At 36.8% G+C, this 21,992-nt stretch overlaps 1 protein-coding gene across 8 annotated transcripts in view; it reads right to left on the reverse strand.

The window, feature by feature from the left end:
• LOC120431703 (TPR-containing protein DDB_G0280363-like) overlaps positions 1-21,992 on the reverse strand; it is a 124,710-nt gene that overhangs the window by 44,925 nt on the left and 57,793 nt on the right. For 4 of the 8 annotated variants that reach the window (XM_052710197.1, XM_052710196.1, XM_052710195.1 and 1 more), the window contains exons 5-6: positions 16,314-17,715; positions 10,223-12,079 (exon numbers count right to left, since the gene is read on the reverse strand). In XM_052710197.1, the coding sequence (XP_052566157.1) occupies positions 11,887-12,079; positions 16,314-17,715 (1,595 nt within the window). In that variant the 3' untranslated portion in view covers positions 10,223-11,886. Of the gene's footprint in view, positions 1-4,745; positions 5,569-5,628; positions 6,561-10,222; positions 12,080-14,648; positions 17,716-21,992 lie in introns of those variants that run through there. The other 4 variants (XM_052710199.1, XM_052710200.1, XM_052710201.1 and 1 more) reach the window with 3 other exon arrangements.

Below are 21,992 nucleotides of genomic sequence, written 5' to 3' on the forward strand. Positions count from 1 at the left end.
GTTTTGGACGCGTTGATGTGTTTTTTTTTGTGTTTTTAATCATTATTCGCTAAGCCTAAAATATATTCTACCACGCTACGATACATCTCGAAGTTAAAAGCCTTAAGGTTCCATTTCCGTGCCGTTTCCTTCCGGGGTTCGATTATTTCAAATACGACACAAAAGTTCCAAAAATATATATGTTCCTCCAATAATCGTGTCCGCCTTCCCTCTACAAATGATGTGCCTCTTCGAGCGCCTTCGTTTCCTCCCTAAGCTTCTGTCTGTTCTGCTAAATGTCAGGTACTTTCCATTAGTTTACGTTACGTTATTATAGAGTTAGATTTTTTTTTTTTGCTGGAGGTGGTTTACGTTTAAAGAGGGGTGATTTTGTTGCTACTTTGTGGTTTTGTTACGCGGGTGGTGGTTGTCATTTTGGGAAACTTGTTTTGCCATTAAAGTTCGAATAACTTCTTGTTGCTTACAACCAAATTTACATCAAATTGAAAGAGAAGTTATTTCTAAAACAATTATAAATAATTTTTTTTAAACAAGCTGGAAACATAATTAACTACATTAAATATAATTGTCAAAAATTAATATTGTACAAAACCAACGGTACCCATTTTGATCAAAACACCAGAGTAACGTTGGTTGCGTTAATTCAAAAAATGTTACTCGTGATTGAAAATCATTACAAAATCCACTCTAATACCTTAAGGTTTAGGTAAAATCTCAGGGAAGTAATTTTATTTGATATTTGATCAGTTTGCTGAGTTTTTAGTTTTCGATTTAAATCCACTTTTCAGAACTAGAACCAGCTTAGATTTACAGTCCAGACTTGAAGCGATGATTATTCGAAGCTCTTCAAAGAACCTTCAAATAATTAACCCACATTTTTTGTGATATTCTTATTTCTTTAATCGATTTCGAGTTCAGCGACCAAAATAATGAAACTTGTGTGCAATATGTTTTATTACCAAGGGGTCATTCATAAACCACGTGTTCACTTTTTTTAAAAATTTCGACACTTTTCCCCCTAAATTGTCCACATAGTTTATGGATGACCCCCACATTTTTTTCATGTTGGATTGCGTATTCCCTTATCGCTTTAGAGCATATTTTTGACCCAGTGAACCACACACACATATAACAAAAGTGTGCAGGGTGTTATGTTCCAGACATAACTAGTTTGACAAAGCGCATTGTCAGATGGAAATTGTACCAAACAGTTTGAGTTTGAGTTAATTTAAAAATCTTTTGAATTTTTGAAAATTTTCGATGTTTAAGTTTTTTTCCGCATTTGTTTTAAATTCCAAATTTGTCTGGTTCAGCTATCAGCTTTCAAATGCAAACACTTAGATTCAGTTGAGTAGGCAATTTCACTGCTACCACCTCACTAGAAAAAAATATTTGAAATTTAAATTTTAAATGTTATCTAATCACGTTAATTTTCCGTCAATCATTTTCTGATCGATTTGATGTTTTTAACAAATTTGTAGTTATTCATTAGGTCTATTCAGAACAAAATAGGTACACTAATGTAATACATACTTTAATTTTTATATTTAAATTAATTTAATTTTGTTTTCAAAAACCTTATTTTTAAATTTAAAAAAAAATTTCGATTAGTTTTAGGGGACAAAATCCATTTTTAATCTTTCAAAATCGTGCGTCAAAACATTTTTTTCAAAAGAACTCAAAATTTCATGTTTTTTCCATTGTTATTATGTAAATGGGTCATTCCAGGTCAACTGAGTACACTTTTGGACTCGACCTTCTCCGATTTGGACCAAACTTGGAGGGAACGTTCATCTATCGATAGTTAACAGAAATCTCAAGCTTGGTGCTGATTAGACCATCCCTCTATTTTTGACACCACCCTCTTTTTGACGATTTTCTAAAAAACTTTTTTTTCTTTTAATCATAACTTTGCAACTATTTGAGCAAAAGCCTTTGTACAGGTTGCATTTTATAGAAAATTGTCCATGAAATTCGATAAAAATAAAATTGTAACCCTTAACGGTACACATCAACCATAGCTTTTGCACCCAGATTTCTGTTACATACATTTTAGTATCTTCAATACTACGGGAACTATCGATATAATGTTTTATTCACCCCCTAAATTACTGTCTTCGTAGTTATTTACAACAAAGTTTGACTATTTTTGCAATCAGATCCTTGCAGGACTGGGTGCGTAAGTTTGACAATTTTGGAATAAGAAGACAACAACTTCCTTGGTTGCTGTGCACCCTTAAATGCCCACGAATATTATATTTTACCGTTTTAAGTATTAAAAAATCAGTTTTGACCTATTCCTTAAAACTTTATTTGTTTTACTTTATCACCATCGTGTTCCCCGGACAATTTTACATAATAATCGATGTAGACCTCAAACTTAAATGAACTATTGGCGAGATACAGCGATTTTACTGGAAAAAAGTATGATTTTGCGCAGCACTTGGAAGTACATGGTGTACTTTTCAACAAAAAGGGATGAATCCCACATAGTTCGGTTTTTATGTGTGAGAAACTTATTTCGGATTTGAATTCATAGGACAGAGTGCAGCGCAAAATCAAACTTTTTTCAGCAAAATCGCTTTATCTCGCCAGTAGTTCATTTTAGTTTGAGGTCTACATTGATTATTATGTAAAATTGTCTGGGGAACACGATGGTAATAAAATAAAATAAATAAAAACATAAGGAATTGGTCAAAACTGATTTTTCAATACGTTAAAATATAATATAAGTGGGCAATTCCTTGGACATTTTTCTATAAAATGCAACCTGCAGAAAATCTTTTGCTCAAATAGTTGCAAAGTTATTATTAAAAAAAAGTTTTTTTAGAAAATCAGCAAAAAAAGGGGCGGTGCCGAAAATAGAGGGATGATCTAATCAGCACCTAACTTGGGATTTCTGTTAACTATCGATAGATGAACCTTCCCTCCAAGTTTGGTCCAAATCGGTGAAGGTCGAGTCCAAAACTGTACTCAGTTGAGATGAAATGACCCAAATTAAGGTCGATTTAAAAATATTTTGTGTTTTTTTAAAATAATTTTAATGTACAGTACCACAAAAGGCGTTTTTCAACTGAAAAACAAATCTATTTTTTTCTGAAAACTATCGCTAATGATTGCAACACAACTGTACTGCTAAACAGTCTAGACTCGATTATCCGAAGCCTCTTTTATCCGAAATTTCAATTATCCGAAGGTTTGTATGGAACTTCGGATAATCGAATCAACAACAAAACAAATCGTATTTTTTTTAATTTTCCTATTTTAGTCATAAAATTCAAATTCTGCGACCCCATTTCAGTCAAATTTGAATGGTTGATAGCATATTAAAATGGAAAATGTATTTTTGCAATATTTCAACACCGCCATTTTGGCCGCCATCTTGGATTTAAAAATTCTAAATCATTTTAGAGTAGTTTATTAGTCACACTAAAGCTCAACAATCGAAAATATGATAACGAATGAAAACAATTTCGTAATTCGATTATCCGAAGTGAAATTTTGCCAAGCCAAGTATTAAATTCTTGCTTGTAAATTCATTTTTTTTTTCATTTTTCATGGCTTTCCCCCTCAACCTCGGCCAGAAAACTCGGTGGCCTCGATGACAAAAATTTTAGAAAATATTTGCATCGGCCTTGGACCTTATTTTTCAAATGACGATTGCTCGAAAACTAATCGTTAGATTTTAAATGTACAATAAACAGAACATTTGTGAAATTTTCCGTTCATTCCGAAATAGTTTTAAAAAGAAGACTTTTAGCATCGATTTCGGTACCAAATAGTAGCACTTTTCAGCATTTATTTTTAATTCTGTTATTTTTGGTACAGAAAAGTAGGCTTTTTCGTCGTTGGAGAATCATAGGAAAAATAAGTAGTTTCATAACAAAAGTGCAAAAACACTCAAACCCCGATGGTTTGACACCATCTGTTGTCGAACGAACGGGGTCACTTTTTGGTTTGACACCCCTTTTACACGGAGTTCACACACACTACTGAACGTTTGTTTTGATAGTGTTCGTGAGCGCCGTGTAAAAAGTGACAGTTCGTCACTTTTTAGTTTGACTTTGACCAACCAACGGGGTACAAACTAAAAAAGTGTCAAACGAAAAAGTGACCAACCACCGGGTGTTGAGTGTAAATATTTTTGCAATTCCGTCTTGAAACTGTTTACTTTTCCTGTCATTCTAGAACGACGAAACAGCCTACTTTTCTCTACCAAAAATAAAAGATTCGAATAGAAACACTTTTCAAAATAAATGCTGAAAAGTTCTACTTTTCAGCACTGAAATGGATGCTGAAAAGTTGAACTTTTCAGCACTTGTTTTGAAAAGTATTATCTTTCAACATTATTTTGATTTATTTGGTGGATTGACTAAATACGTGGATATTTGACTTACGATACCACTCAAAAGATGATTTTCGGAATTGCAAAAAATGTTGTATGGAACTCGTTGCAGAACTTGATTTTTTCAGCACTCGTCGTGTTTATCCAACTCGGTGAACCTCGTAGGATAAATGTACGAATTGCTTGCATTCAGTTGAGCCTAGCAAACACAAAATCGGTCAGTTTAAAAGACTGCACATGAATAGAAACGTACCAATTAAATTTAACAAGACATCATTTGAATTTAAGAGAAATCAATCTCAATTATCCGACGAAAAATATGCAAAAAAAATCGAGTTTTCATCATTTTTGAAAATATCTACTCTAAATAGAAATAACTCTCTATTTTTTAATAGGATACAAATGGTTGCTCAGCACAATTCCGTAAAATGAAGAACCACATTTGAGTAACACGAAAATCAACCACCTGCGCCTCCGTTCAACGTCGAAACATTTCACTACAGTTAAAGACCTACAGTAACTAACAACTTTTGCCACAAATTTTGCTTCCAATCAACGTCTATAATTATACTTTTCTTCAGTATTCGTTTTTTACTTTTGTTATTTTATCTCACCAAAAAGCAGTGATTGATTAAGGCTCCGTATATTTCTACCAAATAATGGTTGTGGTGCCTCGCGGCTTCCTCTCCCACCTTCTGGTGCGCCCGCGAGGACTTGTACAAAAGTGACAAAAATTCCAAAAAAAACGGTCACTCCTCCGACAAAGGAAACAGATTACGACCACTCCCGAACTTCCCGAACAAGCGGAAGCTCGGAAGTGATCGGGGGAGCGATCCACAAAACATTCACCCACACACATACATACAAACACGCACACAATCATCTTACATCGAGCCGGACTTGGGGTAGTTCCGCAGGCCGGATTTGCTACTTCCGGAGGAAGTACCGGTGCCGCCGCCGCCACCGCTGGTGCTGTCGTTCCCGGTGGGGGCGGGATTTTCCGCCGATTGGCGCTCGTGGTACTCCTGGAAGCACGGCACGATGCACAGATTCGTCTGGCACTCGGGGCAGTGATACTTGGTCTTGCGCCGCAGAATCCGCCCGTGGGCGTCGATCGTGTTCCAGCAAAAGTTACAGCCGAGCGCGGGCCCGTCCCGGACCACCGGACAGTGGCTGGAGCGCTGGCTGTCCAGGCCGGGGATTTCCGTCGAGCGGGAGGTCATCTAGAAGGGGTGAACGTTGTAACTATTGAGTTCCTTTCAATAACTGTAAGATTAACTCACCAATGGCGACGAAGCCGACCGGGACAGCTCCTCGCCCTTTACCCGTATCGAACTGGGCGTCGTAAGATCGCTCAGCAGGGCCGCGGAAGCAGCACTGCCGCTTGTGGTGGTCGTGGAGGTATTTGCCGCTAGATGGTGCTGCTGCTGGTGAAGGGATTCGATGTCGGGGACGAGAACAACCGTGGGACTCATTGTGCGGTCGGTTTGCAGATGGATCTGCGGAATCGTTGTAGTGGCGGACGTGGTCGTTCCGGCGGTTGCCGTGGCCACCGCGCTGGATCCGTCCTCGTCGGATTCGATGTTCATGGGAGAGTTCGGAGCCAAATAGTGCGTGGCGCCGCCGCTACTCGTCACCAGGGTCAGCGGAGTCGAGCTTTGGACGGTGGCCACCGTGGCCGTTGGGTGAGAGAGCTGTCGTTGGAGCGAGTATGACGATATGGCTTGGAACGCTTGCTGGTGCGAATGGCTGGACGTTTGGCTGGGTAGCAGCGGGTGGGAGTGTTGCTTCACTAGATATGGCTGCTGAGAAGGGACGGCCAAGTGGTGCGACGGTCGGGTAGGTCCACCGGACCGCACTTCCGGGGATGAAACCACCGACGACGTTGGGATGATCGGTTCGGATATCTGACGCTCGAAGCGGTGATGCTGCGGTACAGCTAGCAAATTCTGCGCACTGTACATCGTAGTCCCGTCCGGGGTGTCCAAATCGGACCCGTACTGCTGGCCGGACGAGGATGAATCGCTTTCCTTCTTTATCCGCTGCTGGCGGATCAACAGGCGACCACGCTTGGCCGCGGCCAACGTGCTGCTGCTGTTGCCGCCACCGCCAACGACGGACGACGACGACTCCAGGCTGGCCGACATGCTCGAGGTACCGCTCGTGCTAGACTGAGCGTGCGCGAGGCCGAGTGCAATCTTAGCCATTTCTGCAACTAAAAGACAAAAAAAAATGTTTTCAAAAATCTAATAGACACTGGAATATTGCTGCAATAGACAAATTCTGCTGTTTTTTTCTATTTTCCAAAGTAAATCTTTACATATTTTCAGTTTCATACAAAGAAATACTGACAACGAATCACTCTCTTAGTGACAACTTCCAAATCATCTGAATCGTCGACCTGAAACTGATCGTGAAAGAGCATGATTGCAAACTAGTAAGAAGCGATTGGATGCTCACTGATCTCTTTTGAAATATTGCTGGGCAAAGAAAACCATAAAACTCTATGTGTCATTATGGGTATTCCTAGTGGTAGGTACTACCAAGATTGGCCGACAGCTATAAAGCAACTTGGTTTTCCCCAAAAACGATTCGTAATCGATAACTGTCTCTCAAAAAATCATCGAGCAAAAGTTCTGAATAAATATTAAAAAATAATATTGACCAAAATAGAAATTAATTTATCTTAATTAATTTTTAAATGGGAGAACTCTTAAACAAATATAAAATAAATGTTTTAAAGCCCATTCAAAAGGTAACTCATGATTCTAAAATTACGATATTATTTTTGTGGAAATTCGGATTCGCATGGAGATGGTGATATTAGCGGGTTGCAGACTGGATTTCGTCATGTGAGCAACTCTCTACAAAATCGGCAAATTTCGACCATTTTTATTTTTTGTTTTTTTTTTTTTTTTTATTTGACTCAAACTTTGTGGAGGCCTCCCCTATGACTAAATAAGCTATTTTGCGTCATTGGTTCACCCATACAAGTCTTCATACAATTTTGGCTGCTGTCCATACAAAAATGGTATGTAAATATTCAAACAGCTGTAACTTTTGACTGAATTTTCTGATCAATTTGGTGTCTTCGGCAAAGTTGTAAGTATTGTTGAGGACTTTTGAGAAAAAAATAGGTACACGAAAAAAAAATTGCAGATTTTTTTATCAACTTTTTTTCACTAAGACTCAATTTACCAAAATACGTATTTTTTGATTTTCGAGATTTTTTGATATGTTTTAGGGGACAAAAATCCGCAACTTTTGAGCCATAGAGAAACATGGTCAAAAAATCTGCCGCCGAGTTTTCGTTTTCAAGATATAGCCACCGAAAGTTTGATTTTAGCGAAATATTTGCAGTTTTTAAATTTAAAAAACAGTGACCATGAGTGACCATTTCTTTATTATTATTTTTTTTTTAAAGTTCAGAAAATTTGCTATAAAATTGTCTAAGAGACATTGAAGATTGGACCTCGGGTTGCTGAGATAGAGTCGCTTTAAGAAAAAGAAACACGAAAATTGAAGTTTTCTAAATCTCACCAAAACAACCCACCATTTTCTAATGACGATAATGGTCCGATTTTCAATGTTAATACATGAAAAATTCGTGAAATTTTCCGATCTCTTTGAAAAAAAAAATATTAAGAAAATTTTTAAATGAAGACAAACATTTTTAAAGGGCCAAACATTGAATATTACGCAACCCCAGGTCCAATCTACAATGTCTCGTAGACAATTTTATAGCAAATTTTCTAAACTTTTCAAGAGCAATTCCATGTCAAATAGGGAATCGTTTGTCCCCGACCATCTCCGATTTCAATGAAACTTTGTAGATATGTTATCCTAGGCATATATAAGCCATTTTTGTGTATATGGAGCCAGTTACACTCGATAATGACATTTGATAAGAAGGATAAGGAAAAAAAATACACTGAAAGAAAAATACACGCCACTTTTATGAGATTTTTTGATTTTTAAGTTTAAAGGTCAAATTTGAAGGTGAGTCCACGATTTTTTTTTTCGTTCAAAATTTTTGTGAAAATAGCCTAAGATGTAACAAAAAGACTCACGAAAAATGCAGGATGGAGCAACTCACCCAGAAAATTACAAAAATCATTTACTGAAACTGTTTTTTTCGAAAAGTGCTCTAAACGTCAAAATTTTCAAAAACCGAACTCGAGAGTCGATTTTCCAGACATTGACCATGGTCCTAAGTCCAATCCTTGTGAAGTAACAGCGGTTTTAAAAATAAAAATGTTGAAAAAATAGGTTTTTTTTATGGTTTTTGGCAATTTCTATATGACAGACTTGATTTTTCAGTCTCGAAAGTATTTTTACCGGAAAGCTCGTCCAATTTCCCATAAGTTTGTCTTTGGCCACATTTCAATTGGATGTATAGGCTTACAGATATAAGCTAATTACAATGCTCATAACTAAAAACAAAATATTTTTTCAGTGTAACCTGGATAGTTAATTAGCTTATATCTGTAAGCTCATACATCCATTTGAAATGTGGTCAAAGACAAACTTATGGGAAATTGGACGAGCTTTCCGGTAAAAATATTTTCGAGACTGAAAAATCAAGTCTGTCATATAGAAATTGCCAAAAACCATCAAAAAACCTATTTTTTCAACATTTTTATTTTTAAAACCGCTGTAACTTTACAAGGATTGGACTAAGGAACATGGTCAATATGGAGACTTTTATTTAAAATTGGCTGGAGAATCGACTCTCGAGTTCGGTTTTTGAAAATTTTGACGTTTAGAGCACTTTTCAAAAAAACAGTTTCAGTAAATGATTTTTGTAATTTTTTAGGTGAGTTGCTCCATCCTGCATTTTTCGTGAGTCTTTTTGTTACATCTTAGGCTATTTTCACAAAAATTTTGAACGAAAAAAAATCGTGGGCTCACCTTCAAATTTGACTTTTAAACTTAAAAATCAAAAAATCTCATAAAAGTGGCGTGTATTTTTCTTTCAGTGTATTTTTTTCGGAAAGCCCGTCAAATTTCCTACAAGTTTGTCTTTGACCATATTTTGATACGATGCAACGGCTTCGATACAGAAATATTTAAAACACTTACTTCATTCTCAAATGTCATTATCAAGTGTAACTGGGTCCATATACACAAAAATGGCTTATATATGACTAGGATAACATATTTCAAAGTTTCATTGAAATCGTAGAGGGTCAAGAAAAAAGTACCTGAAAAATTCCTGTTTTGGGCTGGAATTGCTCTCAAAAAAAATATTTTTAGAAATGGCCCTTAATCAAAAAATCTGTAGAGTACTTTTCGATTGAAAATTCAATTTTGCATTAAAAAATAACGTCAAACTTGTTTTTGCATAAAACTTCGATTTTTTTTCAAAAATCACAATTTTTCAAAAAATCATAGCTCGGCTGCAGATTTTTTGACCATGTTTCTCTATGGCTCAAAAAATGCGGATTTTCGTCCCTTAAAACATATCAACAAATCTAGAAAATCAAAAAATACGTATTTTGGGAAATTGAGCATAATCATTTGTGACTGTCGTCGACAGACCGAGTAGGCCAAGAAATTGGCAAAATTACTATCAGCTAGCAAATCGTGGTAGCTCACGAGTGATTGCGCGCTTCAATCGGCATCGATTTCATCGGAAATAAATGAGTGATTTCTGATTTTTGATGTGATAATCAGTGTAAAATTGCAACAAGATCTTTTTCTATAAAAATATCCGATAACAATTTTGTACAGATTTGACATTTTCTAGGGTAGTCAAAAAGTTTGGTTATGTTACTGGTTGCAAATGATAAATGAGTGTCTTAATTAAACGAAAACATTCGGATTAGCGAAATTCGAGTTACCATTCCCAACGGTGAAGAAAAAAAACGACAGAGCTAAGATTTTTCACGATTTACTTTTATTAGATTTTCTTTAAATTAATTTTATTATTCACATAAGTAAATACTTGCTTTTTTCCATGGATGTGTGTGTGTTGTGGTTTACTTTTCCAGATTAGCTCAAATGTTCTTTTTTCCTTTCCTTTTCCTTTAAGTAAGTTTACAGTGTCATTTCGCATAGTTTTGCATTAAACTTACTGTGAAGATATTGTTCATAAGTTTACTATACATGCTTAGTGTTCTAGCTTTATCAATTTTAATAATTTCCATTGTATATTTTTTCCTCCTCTCTTTCCGTTCTCCAGACTTACTTCCTGCACGGAGCTGTTTGATATTTCCACCTTAAGCGCTAGATAGTTTAACTTTTATTTACTTGCTCCTCCTTACACATTCCGACTTACTTCATTACTTTAGTTGCTCAGTTACATCATCCTATCTCATCTCATTGACATTAAAGATTTTCTTTTAATCATTAATTTAGTTAAATATACACATGTATTTAAATTGCTAAAAAAGAGTTAACAAAAAAGTCTATTTTCACTACTACGGTGTTGATTTTTTTGTTGTTTTCACTTTTATTTTATTTATTATTAATTTTACAAAGAGAGTAAAGATCAGTGCGAGTTTTCCGTACTCTCCAAACGCTGTTCCATCTTTGCTCTCTCACAAATCTCTCTCTGGTAAGGAATCTATAGTTCATGCGTGTGTGTTTGTGAGTGTGTGATTTTGTTGCTTAAATTGCGTCTAGAAAAATACGAAAACAAAACAGTAATGAGTGTGTGAGCTAACACACGCGATCGGTTTTCACCTGACTCTGAAATCGTGTTTTACTAATGGAAACAGACGGGTTTTTGCCTTTTTACATGCTGTTCACGGAATGCGTTCGTCCTGGGATGGTTTGTGAGTGATTCTTTTTTGTTTTTTTTTTTTCTCTGGGGGGATTTCCTTTCGACATTATGTTTGATTGAATATTCTAGAATTGTGCCAAATTTGCTACTCAATTTTATTTTATTTAAAAGCGAAAAATCATGTGCATGGAAGGATCTGATACAAGAAAAAGAAACAATAAAAATGGAGTTGCAGAGTTTTCACCAAACTCTCTTTCCTGCAGATTTGCGTTCTCGCGCATTTTTCGCTCTTTCCACTTTTTCTTTTCTCTCTCTCTTCTCACGTCAAACCCAAACCTTCTCGGATGAGTAAATGAGACAAGTGTCAGATTTGAGGGTAAGTGAATGAGACAAGGGTCAGATTTGAGGGTTTTTCGAATAGAGAAAACACAACAATGCACAAAAATGACACTCTGCAAGTGCGGGAAGGGCCTCGATTTTTAATGAGAAGAATAGAAAACCAAATCAGAAAATCAAAAATAAATAGTAATCTCAAGTTATATTGCACATAATAATTTGCAGAAAGCGGTGTCCTTAGCCGTTTAAAAAAATCAATTTGCTTGCAATTCGACAGCTCAAACATTTCTTGTTGTCGGTATTTGGAAGAGGGCATTTTTGGGGAAGCGAACGCATCACTGGGTTTGCGGATTGCTCAGAGGAAATTTTCCCTATTGTTTACTTTATTCTGATTGAATGTAACACTTTTTACAACTTCCCTTTCCTGCTTTTAAATGTACCTTTCTCTGCGTTAATCCAGCTACAACAGAACCCTCTTTCACAGTCTGCGACATTTACATATGACAATAAATATGGCATACTTGCTACAATGATTTGCTACCGTGATTTGATGACCCCTTGTCCTGGCGTGTTTGTGATTGCCGAGGTGTGGTTGTGAGTTTTGTTTTTTTTTTTCTTTTCTCTTAATTTTTAAACCGTTTTCGCCCTTTTTTGTCCCCTCAATTTTGATCCTGTTTGTGAGTGAGGGAAAATGTTTTGATGAAATTTTCACGTTTTTGTTCTTAATTTTCCATTACTTTCCCAGCTCTACATAGACGTTAATTTTAGCTAAAATTAACCCACAATATCACTTGATCCGGTCTTGGGTGGACCCCTTTTGCGACGCGATGAAGAGGATGGTGGGATCGGCTCCGCGGAATAACGCGAAAATTGGTGCGCAGCGATTGGACGAGCTTCCTTGTTATAAATTCCTGAACGAGCATTTTTATGATTTGTTTATTTGAGCGTGTTTATTTCATACAGGATTTTTGTTCTGAAGGTCTGAAGCTTCATTACAAATTATGTTATTTAATTCAAATGTTCTCAATTTATTCGTTTCATTTTACTCTTATAATTTGACAAATACAACAAATTTTCTTTCAGGCTTTTCTCTTGAAAAAACACTAAATTCTATCAAAAAATTTAGACGAAAAAAAGAAAAAAAAATATGGCAATTCACGATTCGAGGATCCAAAATTTAAAAAAAAACCATGTGATGAAAAAATAAATCATATTTTTTATATTTATATCAGTCAAAATTTTCGACTTTACACACTTCGTTTGCCCACATCATCCATTCTTGTTTATTTTCGTTGTTTTCGTTTCAAAATTGCCAATAAAAAATTAAATTCCACAAAAATAGAAATTAGAAAATTTTCACAGGAACAGCGGATTTTTTCGAGTAGAAGAATCTGCTGACAGTTTTCAGGAACAAGGTACTGCTTCTGGAAATTTACCAGACAATGGCAACAAAAATCCTTAATCTAGCAAAATAAAAGCTAGAACTAGCAGTAAAATCTCCTGGTTGTTATTGGAATTTGGCAGCTTTACCCGATATTGCTGAAAACATGTCCTGCTCTGGCAAAAGCGTGCTGCCAGACAGCGAACATGTTCGCTATACACCCAAGGTATGTAGATTAGATAAGGTAAGGCGAATTTCCCAGCTGTCAAAAAAAAAACTTAGAACAAAATCTGGATTTCATATGGAAATTTCCAGAAAATTGAAAATTTTACCTTTTTCGGGCAAATTCTGTCGGATTTTTTTCTGGGTGGTTGCATGTCAAACGGAACGCTTTCAATTGAAATAATATTTTTGTTTTTAAATCGTTTCTAAGTTTCAGTTTAGCATGTTAAATAACCCTACGAAAAAATGTCTTATGAAATTTGCCTAGAAAATGGTCAAATTCCTACTTTTTTCAAATCTTCATATAAAATTCGGTTTTCGAGCTAACTGTTTTTTACAGCTGGAAAATCCGCCTTACCTTATCTAATCTATATGCCTTGCGCTTAACCAGTAGAAATTTTGGACTTATTCAGTCTAGTTTGATAGGCTTTGAAAACAGAGGAAAAAAGTAGCGAATCCAGTTAATTTTTCGCAAACGAATTTCACAAATTTTAGCTAACTTTTCAACAAGCTAACTAATTTTATTACACGAATTTTCAAAATTTTCTCAAAATAAAAAAATAGTGCCTGAATGAACATCATTTTTTTTTTACTTGCTTTAGCCTTCTTTTCGTAACTTTTGTATAAAAAATAAAGTTAATGAGGATGCACCTTGATAGTCCTTATTAATTCCACAAAATTCCTGAAGACAAGAAATCGAAAAACTCGGCAATTGGCATACATATTAATATTATTAAAATTAAATACTCGAGCAGACGGAAATAACTTGGGAATAGCATATTTTGATATTTGAAAATACTAGACCAATAACATTTTATGTTATTTATAACAAGATTTGTTATTCGTCGTTATGATTTTTTTTATTATTGTAATAACAGACTAATAACACTTTTAATTATTCCTCGAACACATCTTTGTTATTTTTTTTATTTTAACAGCTAATCCGATCATCTCAATATCAGTTTGAGGTATTCTTTCAAAACAAATTTAGTTATGATAACATAAAATGTTATTAAACCCTTATGCAAAAAAAAATATTTTTCAAGAAGATTCCATAACATTTCCTCTTATTTTAACAGTATTTGTTAATGAAATAGGATGAATTTTGATATTACCGTCTTCACAGGTATTAATAACGACAAAAGCTTTGTTTTGCAATTAATCTCAATTAATCCCGAGCAGACGGAAATAACTTGGGAAGAACATTTTTTGTTATTTAAAAATACTAGGCCAATAACATTTTATGTTACTTATAACAAGATTTGTTATTCGTCGTTATGAATTTTTTGTTATTGGATTGTTATTGTAATAACAGACTAATAACATTTTAAGTTATTTTTCGAACAAAACTTTGTTATTATTTTTTGTTATTGTAACAACTAATCCGATCATCCCAATAATAGTTGGCGTTATGCTTCCATAACAAAAATTGTTATGCCAAAGTTGTTTTGGCTATCAACCAAAATCAGACCAATAACAAATTTTGTTATGATAACATAAAGAGTTATTAAACTATTATGCAAAAATGGATTTTTCAAGAAGATTCCATAACACTATCTGTTGTTTTAACAATATTTGTTATTGAAATGGCATTAATTTTGTTATTACCGTCTGCCCGGGTTGGAATTTGTCGTTATGATTTTTTTTATTGGATTGTTATTGTAATAACAGACAAATAACACTTTCAGTCATTCTTCGAACAAATCTTTGTAATTATTTTTTTGTTATTTTAACAACTAATCCGATCATCTTCCATAACAAAAAATGTTGTACCAAAGTTTTTTTGGCTTTCAACCAATATCAGACCAATAACAAATTATGTTAGGATAACATAGACCGTTATTAAACTCTTATGCAAAAATGGATTTTTAAAGAAAATTCTTTATCACTTTTTGTTAGTTTATCAATATTTGTTATTGAAATGGCATGAATTTTGTTATTACCGTCTGCCCGGGATGTGTTAAATATAAATTACATTAAAAAACGAAATTTCACCGTAGATTACTGGAGTACACCTCTGTGATTTCTTGATTAAGTAATTTGAAGTTGTTTCTGTAAGTAATTTTAAGCCGTTTCTGATGTAAAATAACCTTTGTTTAGCACTTATTCTTCAAGACAGAGTTTATAATTTTACATCAGACTCTTTTACAGTATAATTTTATTTTTTACATATAAATGCAGGTAAAATTACATAAAAATGTAAACATAAACCACCAAATCGTCAACCTACCGTACTTTTTGACTGTGCTGTGTTTTACTTCCCAAAATATTCGATTGCTTTATTTTTGTTTTTGCTTTTGAATGTTTGAAATGTCCATAAAAATATAGCATGGAAGAAATCACTCTTTTTTGAATGGAATTTTCTGATTGATTACATGTTTTTGGCAAATTTGTGTGGTAAAAAGGATTGAAAAAATAGATTCCGACCCAAACTGTATAATTTTACATCTTTATCTGCTTATTTTTTTTACAAATGCAATTTCAACAATAATTCAGGTAAAATTACTTGGAAAAGAGGTAAATTTACATCGTCAAATTTTCAACTTTCCTGTTTTGAGCTGACCCTGCTCAAGAGCATTCTGAACTTGATTTAAAATTGGGCATCAAAGTTTCCTCAGACAAAGCTATAAACTACACAGTAAAACAATCGTAAATTTGAAGGTGTGAAATTGGAAGGTTCAATATTACCTAATTTTTTATGTAAAATTACCTCAATGTCGACGGAAAAAAACGTAGTAAATTTATTAATTTTTAGAGGTAAAATCACATTTTTTTTCAAACATGAAAGACAATATTACTCCTGGAAATGCGTACAATTTAAATGTAGTACTACCATGTTTTTTTACTGTGTAGCTAGCAAATTCCTTTGATTTCTTCCGTATGAGCAGATCATTTGAGGACAATTTTAATGATCAATCAGGTATTCTGATTTTTTTTCTCATGCAATTTCATTTTCTTGATTTTTCTGAAGATTTCAATACATATTTTCGATGACGATGATTGCATCAATACAAGAACTATATTCCATAATAATAAAGATGTTTTTATTCATTCATTTCACGAACATGTAAACAAGACCTTTTGACTTAGGATCTTCAAAATTTTAAACAATGCAATTTAAAAAATTGCTAGCCACAGAAAGTTGTTATTAATTTCTAAACACAAACTCAAGTGTGCACAATTACATAGAATCCTAGAATAAAATTCGACAAAATCACATCTAGCTAGTCCGCTCGCGTTCGCCCACCAACTTCCCCCTCCCGTCCGCGACGAAACCCACCCCGCCGCTTCGTCGCGCTTACATCGAGTTAAAGTTCAGTCCCTGCAGGTTGACCGCGCCGGTGTTCATGTTCACCGTGGTCGTGTCCGGGTACCGCTGGCGCGACATCTGGTGGATGCCGGCCGCGGTCGCCGTCGTAAAGTCGACGTGGCGCGTATCGAGGAAGCCCATCACGCCCATCGGATGCGCATGGGGTGGACACATGAGGGGCGCTGCGGCGGACGAGGCGGCCACTGCTGCGGCGGCTGCGGCTGCCGCCGCCGCTGCGCTGGCGTTTTCGTTCGAGGTTTGGTGCTGCTGGGATTGTTGCTGTTGCTGCTGCTGCTGTTGTTGGGCTTGCTGCTGGGCTTGTTGTTGGGCGGCCTGTTGTTGGGCGGCTTGTTGCTGCTGGGCGGCTTGCTGCTGTTGCTGGGCCTGCTGCTGCTGGTGCAGGGACATGTTGAGGGCTGGGGAGGAAAGGGACGTGTCGTAGTGTTCGAGGGAGGCGTTTTCGTCCCCGGTGGGGGTGGTTGAGGGTGGCGGGGAGATGTTTGGCTCGAGCTTTATCCGGCTCTTGATGCTGGGCCTGCTGATGGGGTAGCCACGCTTTTTGTACTCGAGCCAAAGCGTTCGGTTGTTGACGCCGTAGAGGCGGGCGGCCTTGCAGAAGCCAATGCCACCGAATCGTACCGCTTCGAGGGCTCGCAGGAAGTTTTCGTCGCCTTGCGGGTTGACGGACCGTTTCCGCTTGACCGGTTGGATCGCTGTGGTCCCGCTGGCGCTTGTGGTGCCGGTCGCGGCGTTGCCCGCCGTTCCGATTGGGGATTGGTTGTTGGTGGCCTGGCCCTGCTGGCTGTACACACTGTGGACCATCGCGGCAGCTGCAGCTGCGGCCGCCGCCGAATCGTTGCCGCCCTGGGGCGACGTCGGCGTCGAGATGTTGGACGAGCTGTAGCTGTTGACCATGTTGTTCGGGTTGACGGAGATGATCTGCGGCGAGAACGGATGCTGGTAGATTTGTACTGGCGTCGTGGGCTGCGGCGTTGGCGCGTTCGAGTTGTTCGTGGAGGCGTTCGACAGGGGATTGCTGCTGTTGCTGTTGTTGCCGCCGTTGTTGTTCAGCGATTGGCTATCGCCCTGATGGTGTTGCTGCTGCTGTTGCTGAACGGCTGCTGCCGCCGCTGCTGCTGCAGCTGCCGCGGCCGCCTGCTGGTGAACCTGAGCCACCTGTTGACTCGTTACGGCCGCCGCCGCAGCCGCCTGGGCCGCAGCTTGCTGCTGCTGGTGGTGCTGTTGCTGGGCGTGTTGTTGAGCCTGTTGCTGCTGCTGCTGTTGTTGTTGCTGTTGTTGCTGCTGCTGCTGCTGCTGCTGGAGGCCCAAGTTTGTCTGACACGACGCGATTCCGAATCGCGAATAGTTCGTATCGATTACCGTCCATTGCCCACCTGGGAACGGAAAAAGAAGGAACAAGAGAGCTTGATTATTATTTGCTTTTTGGATTTTTGTTTGAATGTTCAAAAGTTTTCGGTACAACATTTCGCTTCGCCTCGCTGTGACAAATTCGTTCCGAGACGCAACTTGAGGTCAAAAGTTCAAAAACTAAGCTAAACTTCACAATCAACTCGAAATTGTGGCCTGCCCGCCGGAGCGGGAGGTGATGAGTAGGTGAAAACTGCACCGGGACCGAAAAAAAAGTCCCAGTTGTTGCATTTTTCATTAACTCATTTTTTCTTGCTTATTCGTTTTGCGAAGAAATTAAAAAAAAACTCATCATCGATCGCGGAAAAATGTGACACGCGTAATTACCAACGGAGGCAACGAACAAAAAAAATCAGCCGTTTGGCAACAATGCGCGCTCGAAACACACACACGCGCGCGCCCGTAAACTAATGAAAATTGGGAAAATTAAAAATGTTTCTCTATCTCTCTCTCTCTCTTGCACTGTTTTCATTTTTTCTTGCACATTTTCAATTGGTGCACTTTGCTGCGTGCATTCAACTTTTTGATTAATTAATCGATTTGCACTCACTGCCTCTGATCTTCCCCTCTTCTCTCGCTCACTGTCCCTCTCTCTTTCTCACTCGAGCGCGCGCGCGATTCCTGCCAGCTGCCTACCTTCCAGGGGCATGTTGCATTTTTTCGCGCGGGCGTTGGTTGGCCGTAAAACGAACGTCCAAAAAATCAAATAAAAAACAAATAAAAACCGAGCTCTCTTCTTCTCTCTCTCTCTCTTTGAAGGTTCCGAGTGTGAGTCTGTGTGTTTGTGTGTGAATGTCCGGTGCACGCACGTATCCTCTCTCCCACATTTTTTTTTCGAGGGTGGAGGTCCGGGGGGTGGCATTACAACCCCCACTTTTTTTGCAGGATGGTGGTTCGAGTTGATTTTTCATCATTTTGTTTGGCTCCTGGAAAAAAGGATACACCGACGACGACGACGACGACGACGCACACACACACAAATTCCGTTGGTTTTCGGGGAAACTCGCGGGGTTCCACTTTTTTTTTTGGTAATCGGGAAAACCAGATGACACACAACACCACTTTGATTGCAGGGCGCACCGAGCTGATGACTGATGATGGTGATGAGGATGATCATGATTTGAGGGTTATTTATTTTTTGATTCAAGTGCGTTTCGTTCTTTTTTTTTTTTTGTTGCTAGCCTTGTTTGCGAACGCGTTAACGCATATCAATTGGCGAGTTGCGAGTTTGAGTGAATATTTGCATTTGGGTAGTTGTTGCACACGTGGGCTTGGAGGAGTGTTTTGACTGTTTCCACGGACCATTAGGCTGGAATTAATCGGAAACCACTCTCGCACACAAGATTTAGCACCACACCCGCGGAAAAATGCACAACTAATTGAGGTTGAACTTTTTTTTCGCGAGGTGGCCACTTTGCACAGTTGAGGTGGGAAACAATTGGTCACGAACACAGAGAAACATAACATGATTGTTTTGTTGGTGTTTTGAAGTAGGTTAGTAGTGAAAACACATGAATAGAATCTCACATCAAGTTGGATAGATAGAATACACAAAACAAATAATATAACGGTCAATTTAAATTCAAATTAAGACAAGCCGTAGTTCCGCAATAAGCCGCCATCAACATTGATGGCGCCACCATCATAAGATGGCATTTCGACTTTCTTCAAGCTAATATTCGCGTAACACTGGAACGCCCAACGCATCCAACTTACACGAACGAACAAGCCTCCCATAAAAGTTGGAACGGTAACTTCAACTCGCTGATTCTCGGGCATAACTCAATCAATCGGGACCATCCGCGGAATTTTGGGCGAATGTTTTTTACACGCGCAAAGAAAGTTGGAACGAGGTTTGGTTCGCAAAAAATACAGACTTGATCAGATCGAGTTCCGCAAAGTTCTAGGATATTATAGACATCCTTAAAATTCACTCAAAAAAGAAGGGTCCCGATTGGTTGCGTCATGTCTAAGAGCCAGCGAGTTGAAGTTCTGTTGCAACTTTTTCAAGGGATTGGGAGTTGGAATCAGGGTTACCAGGTCAAAATATAAAAAAAAAATCTGGCAAAGTATCGAATAAAAATCTGGCAAAAACTGGCAGACAAAATTCTAACAATTCAGCATGGAAAAGGGGAGGGAGGATACGTACAAATTCAAAAAATTGTTTAATTCAGATAGTTTAACTGATGTTTTTCTTTAAGAAATACACAATCATTTTTTTATATCCCGAGCAGACGGAAATAACTTGGGAATAACATTTTTTGATATTTGAAAATACTAGGTCAATAACATTTTATGTTATTTATAACATGATTTGTTATTCCCCGTTATGATTTTTTTGTTATTGGATCGTTATTGTAATAACAGACTAATAACATTTTTTTAAGTTACTCTTCCCCGATCAGACGGTAATAACTAAATTCATGCCATTTCAATAACAAATACTGTTAAAATAACAGAAATTGTTATGGATTCTTCTTGAAAAATCAATTTTTGCATAAGGGTTAAATAACAGTTTATGTTATCATAACAAAATTTGTTATTGGTCTGATATTGATTGAAAGCCAAAACAACTTTGGAATAACATTTTTTGTTATGGAAGAATACCGCCAACTGTTATTGGGATGATCGGATTAGTTGTTAAAATAACAAAAAATAATAACAAAGATTTGTTCGAAGAATAACTTGAAATGTTATTAGTCTGTTATTACAATAACAATCCAATAACAAAAAAATCATAACGACGAATAACAAATCCTGTTATAAATAACATAAAATGTTATTGGCCTAGTATTTTTAAATATCAAAAAATGTTATTCCAAAGTTATTTCCGTCTGCTCGGGTCGAACAAATCTTTGTTATTATTTTTTGTTATTTTAACAACTAATCCGATCATCCCAATAACAGTTCGAGGTATTCTTCCATAACAAAAAATGTTATTCCAAAGTTGTTTTGGCTTTCCTCCAATGTCAGACCAATAACAAATTCTGTTATGATAACATTAACTGTTATTAAACCCTTACGCAAAAATGGATTTTTCAAGAAGATTCCATAACACTTTCTGTTATTTTAACAATATTTGTTATTGAAATGACATGAATTTTGTTATTACCGTCTGCCCGGGATTCAATTAAATTTGTTCAAAATAAGCATGAAGTGAAAAATCTGGCAAAATCTGTCAATATCTGGCACAGGAAGAATCTTTATTCTGGCTGACACTTGAAAAATCTGGCATTCCCAGATTTATCTGGCAACCCTGGTTGGAATGTAAAAAAATGTCTGTCTCCGCCAGATTGCACTGATTGGCAACGAAGTTAGAATTTAAAAAAAGAATAAAAATTGAAATTACTAGCCATGGTGTCAAAATTTGCATATTTGCATAAAGTTTTAAAATGTGTTTAAATTTTCATGGGTCGGAAAGCTTTGCGTGCCGAAAGTGTGTACAGTCCAGACTCGATTATCGGAAGGCCTTGGAAAAATTTCACTTTGGAAAATCGAAACACGAAAAAAAAATTTCGCATTCTTTTTTTTTTTTTGTTTTTAAGCTACATACATGTAAATCAGCAAAATTTTCAGAGGTTGGTTTGAGCACACACTTAAACTTTTTTTAAGTCTGTTTTAAGGGCATTTAAATAAATATTTTCAACTATTATCAAAATAAATTTGAAAACATTTGGTTCTATAATTGCCGAGATATAGATATTTGAAGTTAGCAGTTTCAAAAAACGGATGCCACGATATCTCAACACTGCTTTGACCATATCGGCTCAAAATTTTGGTGAAGCCTCGTTAAACCGGTCCTGTGTGCATGACGAAGCCCGATTTTCAAAAAAAATATTTGAAAAAAAGATAAAAATATTTCTGTGTTTTTCATATAAAAAATCGTCAGTTTTTGATTTTTGTATTTTTTAAAAATGCAAAATTTCAAAATCGGGCTTCGTCATGCAATTTCAGCCAGTTTGGTCCATCCCATCTCGAGATATCATGGCACCCGTAAATCAACTCGGCGTTTAGAGAAAAACGTTCACAATGTTTGACAGTTCGCTTTGCGCATGGCAAAATTTTGAGCGTAAATCATCTCTTACTCAGTTTAATCATGGAATATCTTCATGAAACTTTCAGGAGTGATTGAAAATCATATTTTAAGTGGATTGAATAAATTTTCTGAAACATGAAATTTTGTGATTTTCTACATGTACTCTAAAGTGACCTAGAATTTTAAAATCCAAGATGGCGACGAAAA

The sequence above is a fragment of the Culex pipiens genome, chromosome 3 (assembly GCF_016801865.2).
Source record: "Culex pipiens pallens isolate TS chromosome 3, TS_CPP_V2, whole genome shotgun sequence".
In the NCBI taxonomy this organism is placed as follows: Eukaryota; Metazoa; Arthropoda; class Insecta; order Diptera; family Culicidae; genus Culex; species Culex pipiens.